At 41.4% G+C, this 14,139-nt stretch overlaps 1 protein-coding gene across 2 annotated transcripts; it reads left to right on the forward strand.

Moving 5' to 3' along the window:
- The first annotated feature begins 1,418 nt into the window (after positions 1-1,418).
- On the forward strand, positions 1,419-13,784 carry pax8 (paired box 8). Of its 2 annotated transcripts, none has more exons than XM_064943796.1 (11): positions 1,419-1,440; positions 6,197-6,362; positions 6,604-6,801; positions 7,006-7,082; positions 7,537-7,662; positions 7,988-8,157; positions 8,351-8,471; positions 9,082-9,318; positions 9,766-9,867; positions 11,728-11,814; positions 12,739-13,784. In XM_064943796.1, the coding sequence occupies exons 1-11, from the start codon at positions 1,419-1,421 to the stop codon at positions 12,807-12,809; spliced, it is 1,377 nt and encodes a 458-aa protein (XP_064799868.1). In that variant the 3' UTR covers positions 12,810-13,784. The 2 variants fall into 2 exon arrangements, with proteins under 2 accessions (XP_064799868.1, XP_064799867.1); XM_064943795.1 differs by lacking the exon at positions 1,419-1,440 and adding an exon at positions 5,331-5,400.
- The last annotated feature ends 355 nt before the right edge of the window (positions 13,785-14,139 follow it).

A 14,139-nucleotide genomic window follows, 5' to 3' on the forward strand; every position in this document is an offset into this window, starting at 1 on the left:
AAGCTAGCTTAGATATACTTCAATTATGACTTTAAGTAGGTCTATGTAATACACTATATCTGATGTACTTCAATTTTATGATTTAAACATCTTCAATATATAGGCCATACACCCATGTCCCTGACATGGTATAGGCCTATTTAGTCATCATTTTATCACTCAAATAAGGGGACATAGGCCTATACCTGTTTTGTGATAGCAGAAATTGTGACAGATCACAACAAATCAAGTAGGACCTACCAAATTGTGTGTGAAAACAGTGTACTCCAAATGAACCTGAATTCACAGACGCCCGGAAATCGTGTCACATCTTGTACACAATCTAATCAAAGCGAAGCTGTCGCTGGGGGTGAATGAAAACAAACCCGCTCCTTGACGAGTGTTTCCGTAAACGTTGCTGTTTTGCTCAGTCAGTGTGCTGTGTTGGGTGGAGTGCCACTCAAACCACAAAATCAGTCATCCATGTGGCTTTGGGAAGGGTGACACCCTCTTTTCAAATAGCCACACCTCATCCTTCGTTCTACTGCACCCCGCTCGACTCCATCATCCAATGGCCGCCGCGCACCGTCTCCACTGCGCGCCTCGGAGAGCATCTGTTGGATAAAACCTCGCACAGAATTAGTAGCAGATCCTAAACAGTTACACCACCTCTTGACTGTTGAGAGAGCATCATAACAGACGCTTTATCAACGATTGACTTGGATCTCCCCGGCCGAGGTTACATTTTCGCCAGTGTGGTCTAGCATTGGATAATAATATAAGGATATCTGCCCGGACCTTTTTTCTGCAAGGCGAAGGTAATTCTTTGCCCCAATTATGTGCTTTAGATTGTAAAAGCAATGTTCGAAAGGCTATTCATGTGATACATCACTGTTTTAGCAAATGTGAATGGTTGTTAAAATATTTAACAAATGGTTGTAAATGTGTAGCTTATTAACAATGAGCAGTGTATTGGCTGATCGTTTAGTTAGCCTACCGAGTCAGGTTAGATTCGCTGAGTAATGTGAGAGAGTAGTCCCAACAAATATCCAAGGCTACCCTACTACGGAGTATAGGCTACGATAAGCAGTGAAAAGTGTTTTTTGTTTTGGTTTATTACAGACCTAGATATATTTTTGAAAATAAGAGGGCGATAAGAGATGAGAGAACGGAAGACTCAACTTAAAACAGCAGCGCGGGCAATAATATAGGCACACTAAAGAAACACAACATCACCACACGATATTCATAACAAACCCATATTAACTATTACAATGTCCTCTTGCAGAGCATTTAAGCGTGCACTCAGGAACACATTCATGCCAAGCGAGGCCCCACATGGACTAAAAACATCTAATTAACTGGGAGAGAGAGAGAGAGAGAGCGCGTGGACCCTCTTACATTTGGCAAGGACACCCAACGACCAAGACCTCAGAGATATGTCCAACAACACCGGACGAGGTAAAACACAAGATCTGAGACCCCCTTCCCTCGTATTGCTATATTTTGGCCGGTAAACAGAAGATATCATTCATACATATGAAATATGTAATTGTCAAAGCAAGCAAAATAATGTAATATAGGCATGACTAAATATTTTGGAGCCTGTTGCCTAGACAGAAATCAGCCGTCAAAAGTGTATGCTCACATAGGTGTTGACAACGGAATACGTGCCTGTCAATATTTTCCAGTTGTGTTTCAGTAGAAATATCTAACATTATTCATGGGGAATTCTAATGGCATGAAAATGAACTGCTTTTCAAGTAATTGGGTGATTAGGCTGATAATAAACTGGATTTGTGCACCAACGAAATGGTGGTTTACGGCTGCCTTGAATCAGGAAACCCTGAAATATTGTTTGTTGTTTCATTCTAATAAATTGACATTATTCATGTTGAGTAATGACTTTATGAACAGAAACAGACTGTTTTGTAGGAATATATTTTATAGAACACATTAGCATGGTTTCTAGAATTCGCCCCTGGCTGTTTATACAGTAATTGGTCTCTATGCATCAAAGTAGAGATTGGAAGGCCAATAACCTTAATCAATGAAAGCCATAAGGATCACTAATTGAATAACTTAATGTGCACTTGTCCTTAAAGGCCTACATTGTTTTTAGATTTATTTTCCTTCATTTCAGGGTCTTTGTAAAAGTTTTGTACATTTATGAATGTAACATTTAGGCCTATACGAAAGCAAACTATCCGTGATTCATCAACAATTCTGAACGTTGAGCATGGTGTTATAATTCGTGTGTGTGTTCATTCAACAGAAAGCCAGGGTGAACTAATAGATTTTCCTTCTCTCGTGGAGGGGTTGGGAAGTTAATTGGACGTTAGTTTAGCTGTCAGATATAGATTTGGGCCAATCCGTGGTCATTGTCACTTCAATCGAGTTAATGATGGAATCGTGGGGAGCTGAATGGTATGGCTTGTTTACGTTTCACCCGGTCTACCCCGCGGCATAAATTATGACACCCTCTTGTCGCCTCAGACGCGCCATCTTCTTTCATGTTATCATAGCACCCTCTGTCAAGGGTTACAATAACCGTTCAGAAGTTATAGTGCCGCATTGCACCTCAATGTTTTTTTTTGTTGGTTTATGGATGTAATCAAATTACGTGACATACAAAGGTGACATAATACATATTGTTTAAAATTGCTGGGAGTATAGGATAGTCAATAGTCAACCAAGTTGTCAAATGTAGGCTCGATCTCTAAATTAGTGGTTGATAAATAATTGTAGCTTATGGCCTGTAAGCGCAGGAGCAAGTGGGATATAGTGGGTATAGGATACAACAGTGTAACAGAAATGCTGCATTATTGAAGTTATTATGGAACCAACATGGTTTTCATGAAAGTGAGAGGTTCTGCAATATTTCGTGTATATTCTATTTAATATAAGCAACAACAAAACACTTATGGCAGATATTTCCTCAGGCGTTTTGACGGCACCTCATGTTACATTGTAGAGTATGTTCTCGTAAACATGCATCCAAAACGGTAGGCCTGTAGTAGACCTATAACATTAGGCATATTTCCGTATAATTCAAATCAAACCAAATCAAAAATCGAATTGTGTTGGTAGCATACACATATTTAGCTGATTTTATTGCGGGTATAATGAAATCCTTGTGTTCCTAGCTCCAACAGTGCAGTAATATCTAACAATATACAACAATACACACAAATCTAAAAAGTAAAATAATTTAAGAAATAATTAAGAAAAAGAAAAATATTAGGAGGAGTCCAGATATACTACATATTCTATCCATATACTGTCCATATTGTCTATACATCCCATCATACATACATATAGATTCCTGTGTATTGTTGTATATATATATGTGTGTGTGATGGGAGGTATAGACCATATGAACTGTATATGGATAAAATATGTAGTATACCTGAAGAAACGTGTATGTACAGTTGGCTCAGTTAGTAGAGCATGGGGCTTACAATGCCATGGTTATGGGTTCGATTTCCACGGGGCACCAATACGAAAAATGTACGGCGATGTATGAACTCACTACTGCTAAATTACAAAACACGTCAAGTTATTAACTGGAATACGGTATATACATATGAAGTGTGAAAAACATTATTTAAAGTGACCAGTGTTCCATGACTATGTAGCCTCAAAGGTGCATGGTAGAGTTAGTTACCGGGTGGTAGCCGTCTACAGACAGTGACAAATATGAGGCCTAGAACCAATATAATTTTACATTTTACAGAGGATTATAAATTCGAATCCACTTTGATGGGGAAAACTATAAAGATGAATTATTTCAAGGGAAACAACCTAAAGAAGAAGTTATGGCATATCTATAAATGGCGCATACATGGAGACCATATAGGCTTATAATTGTGCAATTACAATAAAAAGTCAGTATGAGGGATGTGTGTGTGTGTGTGTGTGACAGAAAAGAGAGAAGAGAGAGTGTGCGCGCGCGTGTGTATATGCGTGTGTTTATTCCCTTGGGGTTGCTTGGCTTTAATATCCTGCAGGTTGGTGAAGCTTGGCGGGGAGATTTTTACACACTCCGCTAGCACCGTTAATGGTGCTCCTGTTCCCCACCCAGCCTCGTCCGGCCTCCGTTTGATGTGGAAATGAAAGCTGGGAAAGAACTGAAAAAAAAGAGCCAGGGGAAGCAAGCTGCTGAATGGGTTAAATTAAAAGCATTGGGATTCTTACAAAGTCACTGATGCAGTCCATAGAAAGACAGAGTAGCTGCTGACAACTTTCAAAATGACATGGCAAACCTCTCCACAGCTGCATTTCCAAGTCCTCACATAAAGGATAAGTCGATTTTTGTATTTATTTTTTTTACGTTAAAATGGCCAACTATAACTAGAACATGTAGCCTATTCCCTGGTGCAGGCCTATGGTATTATTTTCAGCCTGGACACAAGGGAATGGATGTTCTTCTACAAATGAATATGCGCATTATCCTGAGCGTATAAGTGGTGAAACATGAGAGTTTTATAGGCCTAGGCCAAATAGGAGTAACTATTTCATTAAATCCCTATAGTTCAAATACAGACAAATCTGCCATATAACCTACATCACCCTATATTGTATTTCGAATACTAACCTTATTATACCAACTGACTACCGACAACCGCCCATCGATGTGGAGAGATGAGAAGCCTATAGCATTTGTGTGGGGTGAATCAAGTTATTGAAAGCCTATTTGAGTGATATTTGACCTAAACAGTCATTGGAAATGGTCGACTTGCTCGCAATGTAAAAGTGTCTAATATATAAATGACGAATGGTTAACATTTTTTTTTCTTTTGCGTAATTGTAATGTTTTTTTCCATTAGACTATTTAACGTGTTATACATGTCAATCAAAGAGCTGGTTTCACATTGAACTTTGCTGTGTAGGAGGAGCCCGTTGACCTCGCATACATACAACAATTTCAAAAGAATAACTAACCAAATCGTAGAAAAACAAACTCCAAAACATAACATGATGACAAATAATTTACCGTGATATTTAGGCTATATAATTGTAGCCTAGACAGTATCACTTCAGGGTATGTTGAAATCGAAATTGTGGCAATGGGGGATCATTGTGCATGTGAGCTGTTTTTCCACGTCGCGTGCTAGAATATGCCTAAATTATGCCATTTTATAGGCCCCAAACTTCTGACAAAAATAACACATCTAAATCTATCCTTATTATAACGTTTAATGTGACATTAATTTATATCAAAGTTTGGATAAACTTACTTTCTCTGCGAGGAATGACTACCCTGCTCTCGCTACCTTGTGTGTCCCATAGGAAACCCAAACCCGGAGAGAGGAATCTAGAGGTCAGAACCAGGATTGAGAACATCTAGAATGTGGAAGACATACACAGAGCTGTCTAGACCAGAAGCTGTCAAATTTCTAGCTAGATCCGACTTAATTGGTCAGTTACCCTCTTTTACCACTCTTTTAAAACAACAATGAATTATGCATGGTACATTTACAAAATATGTTCTGATGTGCATCATTCACATCGCTGAAGTCATCCTTTTTATATAGCCCTACTGAGCAGTATACCCGGGTTAGGGTTACTTATATTTTGATTAACTGTTTTATGATCCAACGTTCATATCAATTATATATAAACTTGAACTCGCCAGACATGCTTGTCTCCTCTCCTCAACATAAAAAAACAACAACTTAAATTAACTTTATTGAAATCAATGCTTTTTTAACAAATTCCAGGAAATAAATGTACATTTTTTGGTTCATGACACACAATTTTGTGAAGAAATTAGATAAATAATATATTGTACTTCACTCATTCTTGTTTAGTTTGTGCTGAATTCTCCCAACAGGTTAAATTACATCTTCTCTTACAAATCCAAATGACCCACTTTTTTTATCCTATTTGTTTTATGCATTCTGAAAATACATTTGCCAATAGACACCTAAATAATATTTTATTTATTTCATTAATTCATCTATTTTGTTCTACCTGACTGTAGTATGTCATAATCCTACCTATGTAAGAATGTTAGGTGCTAAGTAATCCCTGTTTCAGACCAAACAAATAGCCCGAAGACAAGTAAAATCAGCTCAGAACCCGTTTCAGTCAGCCCTCCCTGTGTGTGTGTATCTTCTGTAAGAGGTAGTGCTGAGTGTGGGTGGTAGCGTGGGTGGTAGTGGGCTCAGGTTCCATGACATTTATGTATGTTTCATCCCCCCTCCTCCCCCAGGTCATGGGGGTCTTAATCAACTAGGCGGAATGTTTGTGAACGGCCGTCCGCTTCCGGAGGTGATCCGGCAGCGCATCGTGGACATGGCCCACCAGGGCGTGCGTCCCTGTGACATCTCCCGGCAGCTCCGCGTCAGCCACGGCTGTGTCAGCAAGATCCTGGGACGGTGAGGACCTCATAGAACTTTTGCAACTTTACACAATGGGGTTATACTATTTATTGCCCTCCATTGGGTTCTCAAGACACTTAGACCAAGAACCACTGTCTCCCATTATTTAATCATTCTGGGTTCGCTATACAGTATGGAATTGGTATCGTAAACACTTATTTTTGTTCAATCGAAATGATGACCATCCACATTCACTATATTGCTCTCTTATGTAGCAAACCTCTCTGTCCTTTTCCAGCTACTACGAGACTGGCAGCATCAAGCCAGGAGTGATTGGGGGCTCCAAGCCCAAGGTGGCCACTCCTAAAGTGGTTGATAAAATAGCAGATTACAAACGTCAGAACCCCACCATGTTTGCCTGGGAGATCAGAGACAGGCTGCTGGCAGAGGGAGTGTGTGACAGCGACACCGTGCCCAGTGTCAGCTCTATCAACAGGTAATGACTAACCTCTACATTATGCTATGTGTAAACCAATACATATCAGAGTGGACCTTTAAAATAACCATTGTGATCTCTTTAGTAATGTAAGACAAGTGTTTATAAATGGACTGGGCAGAAGAAAACGAGTTTTCACTGTTCACCCACTGAAGTGGTTCAATAGATTTAACACTGTTCTCTAATCCCGGCTCTTTATTCCAGAATAATCCGAACCAAGGTGCAGCAGCCATTCAATTTGCCTCTGGATGGCAAAGGCCTAAGCCCAGGACACATACTCAGTGAGTTTCTACACAGACACACGTACACACACACACTCACATCCACCCTTGTGATTAACAAAGCGCTAACACTCCCCCCACTCTAAGCACAGACACACGCCTTCACTAAGGTCCAGCATTATGATCTGATCATGCAGTATTAAGCCTAAAGAAACTCCATGCTTAATGGTACGTAAGATTAAGCGCTAATGGTCAACGATAATATTGGAGTAATAATGGTCCATTTCCCTCTGTCTGTCTGTCTGTCTGTCTGTCTGTCTGTCTGTCTGTCTGTCTGTCTGTCTGTCTATCAATCAATCAATCAATCTATCTATCTATCTATCTATCTATCTATCTATCTATCTATCTATCTATCTATCTATCTATCTATCTATCTAATCTATCTATCTATCTATCTATCTATCTATCTATCTATCTATCTATCTATCTATCTATCTATCTATCTATCTGTCAGTCCCCAGTTCAGCCGTCACTCCCCCTGAGTCACCCCAGTCCGACTCCCTGGGCTCCACCTACTCCATCAGTGGCCTGTTGGGGATACCACAACCCAGCCAGGAGGGCAAGAGGAGCCATGATGACAGTAAGTACCCTCAAATTCTCGTGCAATCCCAAATTTTCCTCTCACATTTTAAGATTATTTTATTCAATTAGATTCAATAAGATTCACTCTCCCAATTGAATGAGACCTCCCCACAAACTCAAATAGATTCAGCAGTTTCTCAATATGACACACTCTCTCTCTGTCTCTGTCTCTCTGTCTCTCTGTCTCTCTGTCTCTCTCTCCCTCTCTCTCTCTCTCTTTGTCTCTCTGTCTCTCTGTCTCTCTGTCTCTCTATCTGTTTCTCTCTCTCTCTCTCTCTCTCTCTCTCTCTCTCTCTCTCTCTCTCTCTCTCTCTCTCTCTCAGGTGACCAGGAAAGCTGTAGACACAGTGTGGACTCTCAGGGCAGCGGGGGCGTTCCTAGAAAGCAACTGAGACCAGAGCACTTCCCACCGCAGCACCTGGACTGTGGCTTCGACCGCCACCACTACCCCCCAGACTCCTTCAGCTCTGCTGCAGCTAGCAAGACCGAGCAGGTACAGCAGCCTACATGGCACATTGGCACTGAGAGCTGGTGGATCCTGATTAACTCCACTCCCAAAATTACTCTCTCTATCCCTCTCTTTGTCTTTCTTTCTCTTTGTCAATTTCTTATTCTCTCCCTCTCTGGCTTTCACACATGCAACACACACTTACACACAAATGGTTAATCCGATCTATCCTCCACAGACTGTGTACCCTCTCTCGCTCATCAATGGCAGTCTAGAAGACGGGAAGACCAGCCTCTCAACATCAAGTGCTGCTATTGGTCGGAATCTGGCAGCGCACCAGGGCTACACAGTGGTGGCAGGTAAAACTCTTACGATGGATGCGGCCTTCTCACCCTGCACAAATATCAGAGCTTAAAGATGAAACCGAGGACAAACTGAACACGCTGACACATGGGAGCATTGTTTTCCATCAGCATATCTGAAGACCCAATTCACAAAGACAGTTATGTTGAATGTAATAATGCATTCATAATCTGTGTATGTAATAGCAGTCTGTTTAGGCGTGTATACTCTAAACTGTATCAACTGCAGTTGTCATCAATCTGATTATAGATCTTGGTTTCCGACTGAGCTATCATAGCAGTTGGTGTTTATCTCTGTAGTGCAGCCACATTTTAGTTTGCCGTGCCTGCTGATGCGTTGTGCAATTAATTTGGCATATTATCACAAGCTGCCCAAAGCACCCTTTCAAGTTTAATTTAAAACAGATGTACATGATGTGCTGTATGTCTATCCGCAGCGCAGTTCGCAAACACATCAAACACGATGTAGTACCCATTCACTCATCATTCATTTCAATCAGTTAACAGGCTATTGCTGCTGTGTAATTTTTAATCCATTCATATCAGTTAATTCCATTTTATTTCATTTTCTCACCCATCCACTGAACCACTGGCCGTGCCACCTCAGACCCCCTACAGCCCCTCCCACTTTGTCTGAAACAGGAAATGTCCCCAGAGGTGACCAGCACAAGCCCCTCTCCGAATGTGGTGGCCAACTCAGCTTTTCTGGAGCTGCAATCGCTGCAGGCCCCTGTGTCTATCAGTAGCAGCTGCAGCAGCTCCAACCATTTCCCCCATGCCTTCAACTCATTCTCCCATCATGCACCAGTGTACAGCCAGTTCAGCAGCCAGTCTCTCATAGCAGGTAATGAAGCATTCATCTCATCCATTGTCACTCCCTGTAGGGGGTTCATATGGACAGTATACTGGTAGACTACACTCTCTTATCATGTCACCTGCCACAACCACCAAACCCCATGTGCAGTACTGTACACGAACATCACTTGCTGTATATGATGGTAGAATATGGGAGTCCCATAGGGCGGCGCACAATCGGCCCAGAGTCGTCCGGGTTAGGGTTTGGCCGGGGTAGACCATCATTGTAAATAAGAATTTGTTCTTAACTGACTTGCCTAGTTAAAGAAAGGTTCAATAAATACATTAAAAAATATCTATGGTGGAATGGTAACTGGCATGATTTCATATACATGACACATGTTTTTGGGGGGCCAAAGAATTTATTTGTTTTTCATCTGTACATCCACCTCCTGAGAAGTGCTGACATTGTCTGTTTTGTCATTCTCTGTTTCAGGAAGGGACATGGTTAGCTCCACTCTCCCCGGCTACCCTCCTCACATCCCCTCCAGTGGCCAGACAGGCTACTCATCCTCCGCCATCACTGGCATGGTAGCAGGTAAGACTCCCATCCATTGACATTCACACTGAGACAGGCTATGGCATCTCAAATGGGGTTTCAGAGAAATAAATGAATGATGTCTCTCCTTTCAGTTGAGCTTACGTAAAGGTCCAATGCAGCCCTTTTTATCTCAATATCAAATAATTTTTCGTTAACAATTAAGTACCATACTGTGATTGTTTTAGCAATGAGCAATTTCTTAAGCCATAATTTTGCAAGGACTGTCTGGGAGTGGTTTGAGTGGGGAGGGGAAAACAGAAAATGAGCTGTTATTGGCAGAGAGGTTTGGAACTTTCTTTCTTATGGGTCTGTTAACTAATTTACTGCATGGTGATGCCACCATGGAAGGCCAAAACTCCATCCCACCAAAACAGTTTGACATAACAGGCAGTCTTTTCAAACAGCTCTTACACTAAAGGGCATTCATTTTGCAGTATTATTCCAATCTCATATATATAAAACACAGGAAATCATGTTTTTGACTGCACTGGGCCCTTAAATGCAGTTCATAGTTTTATTTGTGACCCAAACATGATCCCATTTGGGTTTTCCCTTTGGGGAAAGCTAAAACTGAATATGCTATGAGAACAAAGCACCACTGAGAAGAATGTAGACAACAAAACAAAACAATGTTTTGGGGTAAGGCAGTGACCAAAACCAACGTTAAAAAAGCAAGGATGGGAGTGAGAGAGGGAGAGATAAGTGCTGGGAGGGAGGATTGGAGATTAACAGGAAGGCATGGTGGTTAATAAGTAGCCTGCTCGGCTGGTGAACTGCACGGCGGTGCAGCCAGGGCCCAGGGGGTACAGGGAACAGGCTGGGGGTTCCGCCCTGCTGCCCGCACCCCCACGCCGCCCCTCTGACCACACATCGCCATGGGAACCAGGGGCCCCACCAGACGGGGAGAGGGTGGGGGGCCACAGGGTGGCAGAGTGGGCCCGGGTGAGAGGGAGAGAGAGAGGGGGAGAGAGAGCACTGTGGTGTGTGTGTGTGTGTGTGTGTGTGTGTGTGTGTGTGTGTGTGTGTGTGTGTGTGTGTGTGTGTGTGTGTGTGTGTGTGTGTGTGTGTGTGTGTGTGTGTGTGTGTGTGTGTGTGTGTGTGTGCCTGTGTGTGTGTGTGTGTGTGTGTGTGTGTGTGTGTGTGTGTGTGTGTGTGTGTGTGTGTGTGTGTGTGTGTGTGTGTGTGTGTGTGATGTGCCTTTTTTATTTGAAGTCTGCCCTCCGAAGCGCGAAATGAGAGGGTCTGATTTATTATTTTTCTGGTGGGCTCGCTGTGAGGAAGCGTTCATACACAATTACTCACAGAAAGGGGGGGTCTGGGGGGGAGCGGAGGGATTCAATCCAGCCAACATAATTACCAATTAGATATTGGAATGTAAAAAAAAGAAGAAGAAGAAAAGAGGACAGAGAGAAAGGTAGAAAGGCTAAAGCAGGAAGTGAGGGATAGAGTGGAGAGGAGGCCATTTTGGAGGGACAGGGAGGGGAGGGTTAAACGCTATAGAGAGGATGTGGAGACTAGCCACACGCATCAATGAGTCGAGGGATTTTACCCCCAGCCATTCACCTGGCTCATAGATTAATGGTTTACAAGCTACCCTAACCGTTGGTGAATTATGAGCTAAGTCTCAGCAGATGCTGGCAAGAGGACAAACACCCTCAAATGAAGGCAAAATAAAACTTTGAGGAAGTCGTGTCTTTTTAAGAAATATAATGCATAATATTGTCTAGACTGTAATTTAATTTTGTCTATAGGCTACACGTAAGTGTGTGAATTTCTTACTGAATGATGTTGGTTACTGTGTATATGTCTCAATGTACATCTGATGCATGTGTTGTTTTTTTGTTCCCTGTCCTACAGGTGCAGACTACTCTGGCCAGACCTACACTCACTCCCCCTACACCTCCTACAGTGAAGCTTGGAGATTCACCAACTCCAGCATTTTGGGTGAGTCACAGTCAGTGGTGTTCACCTTTCATAAGTATTCGAAGCATGTACTGTATTCAGTGTTGTTTGTGTACTGGAACGATGTATGATTCCACACAGGACTGTACTGTTTATAAAGCTGATGTTATGATTGGATCGAACGTGATCTTCATGAACAAATACAAAATGAAGGTCTTCAGAATATAACTCACGGATCAGACTGAATTGTTGTAGATAAAAGTTCCAGCTTCCAGTTAAAATGATTGTTTAAAGCTTCCCTTTGAAATGTTGAATACAAACCATTCATGTCATGTCAAGTTTATACTTTAAACCTTATTCTACTGCTTTGAACCTAAGATACAATGAATGAACCCTGAGTATCAATGGGAAATCCGCAAATACATATCCTCACTCCAACCAGGAAATCATGTACAGCCAAATGTTTGGTTTCAGTCACGTCACATGTATCATGATTTCCCCTAGTCCCCATGGAAACTAGTCACCCAATTACCAGGAGATCGGCTTCAACCCACTGCCGCCCATTGGTGTACAGTAACTCTCTTGGAGCTGACTAGCCTGAGAACTCGTGTCACCTTGACCCAGCTGATTTCACCAGTTATTAACGACACAGGGGAAAATAAACAGTATTAATGCTTGTGTGTTATAAATGCTTAATTCTATGCATAACGCAAAACATTCTGTGACATTTCTTCCATCAAGTAGCAGATCCATCCTTAAAAGAGAGATTGCAAAACAGGCAGCTTTATTCATGGGACAAACTATCCAAGCAGGGCAGATTTCCATCTGAACCATCTGCTATTGTCATGTGGTGGATGGGATAAAGAAAGCCTGCTTTACATTGCATTGTCCCTCCTAACACCATCAAAGCCAAGCGAAAAAACAAACCACAATAGTAAACTCCTTTATCTCTGTCGCCCCCTGCAGGTTCACCCTATTACTATAGCTCGGCCTCCCGCACTGCTCCACCATCCACTGCAGCCTACGACCACCTCTAGCTCCCATGGACCAACCCTCATCAAGAGGACTGGTAATGGGGACCAATAGGCAAATGCAGCAAGGGATAGGAAGCTATGAGGAGAATTGGACTGTCTCCCAATAATGGACAGGAAGTAAACATATGGAGACTTTGGAGACTTTTAATGGCAACACTGGACCAGCAGTGCTTGAGCATGAACTCATGGACAATACCTTCTCATGGCTAACTAATGAATTATTTATTTGTTTTTAATGACAGCCTCATCCAGGATGACTTTACATGTTTACACATGACATTCTAAACACTGTAATACATTTGGGCAACTGATTTCTATGACTTTTTCAGCGGTAACGCCCTGAATCCTGCATCATGTATACATCACTCTAAAGCTGTTTCACCAAAGACTTTATTTTTTAGCACATTTTACAACTCTGACATGCATTTTTGACTTCATGGTGACATCATAGGGTGAATTGTGGTGTCACAGTGTGGTAACTGCTTTTATGTGAAGTTAGGCCTGAATTTGCATCAAGTTTACAACAGTTTTATACAATACACATGTCCCTTTCACATTTTAGGGTATGTTTTTCAGGATTCTCTGTGTTGAATTCAAAATTCAGCATATTTGAGCTCATCACCCAGCAAAACCTTCCAGATCTTAAATGTAACACAGTGCTAATAGTCTAAATGAGGAATACAGTCACACATGGTATCATTAACATAGCAAAATGTCCTCATGTCTTTGTCAAAGAAAATGTGCTACATGAATTGAACTGTCTGGGTTACGCTACTCTTGTTTGGCAATATGTATATATAGTAAATTGCAAACTGCTCTTAAAAAAAATGCAACTTTATCATGAGGATGATTTGGGGTGAATATTGTGGGGATTAATGACTCATGAAAGATTTGGGGGGTTTTCTTCAATGATATTTCGAGTTTGTTGTAATGCTGATGTTTCGTAAGAACTGTGACTAAACACTTTTTTTCTTATACTGTTATTAATATTATTGAAGATGTAAATACGGAATTTCTAAAGAATTATTTTAATAAAATAAAGCATGACAAAGTGATTCTCTGCCTTGCATATTTTTGGGACATCTTACTAAATCAAGTCAAAACTCCTATTGTGTAATAATCACAAAACTGGAATAGTATGTAGGCTTGTGTCACACAAGCAGAATTTAAAACTTGGGTCCAATTCTGTGGGGTCTAGTATCAGTGAAAATCTTTAGGTGTAAAATAGGTGAAGGCCGTTTAGCCTACAGTCGAAATAGTTGTTCTGCTATTTTAAAATGATCAACACATTATCCGACCATATCTTACTACTTCACAGTCACGCTGCTTTACT

Source organism: Oncorhynchus masou, chromosome 28, assembly GCF_036934945.1.
Source record: "Oncorhynchus masou masou isolate Uvic2021 chromosome 28, UVic_Omas_1.1, whole genome shotgun sequence".
Classification (NCBI taxonomy): Eukaryota; Metazoa; Chordata; class Actinopteri; order Salmoniformes; family Salmonidae; genus Oncorhynchus; species Oncorhynchus masou.

Bases quoted from the DNA above. Each gene is read 5' to 3' on its own strand.
- pax8 (XM_064943795.1), top strand. From the start codon at position 5,331: ATGTGGAAGACATACACAGAGCTGTCTAGACCAGAAGCTGTCAAATTT. The intron at 9,319-9,765 runs GTAATGAAGCAT...TCTCTGTTTCAG, and splicing joins CAGCCAGTCTCTCATAGCAG to GAAGGGACATGGTTAGCTCC. The intron at 9,868-11,727 runs GTAAGACTCCCA...CCTGTCCTACAG, and splicing joins CATCACTGGCATGGTAGCAG to GTGCAGACTACTCTGGCCAG.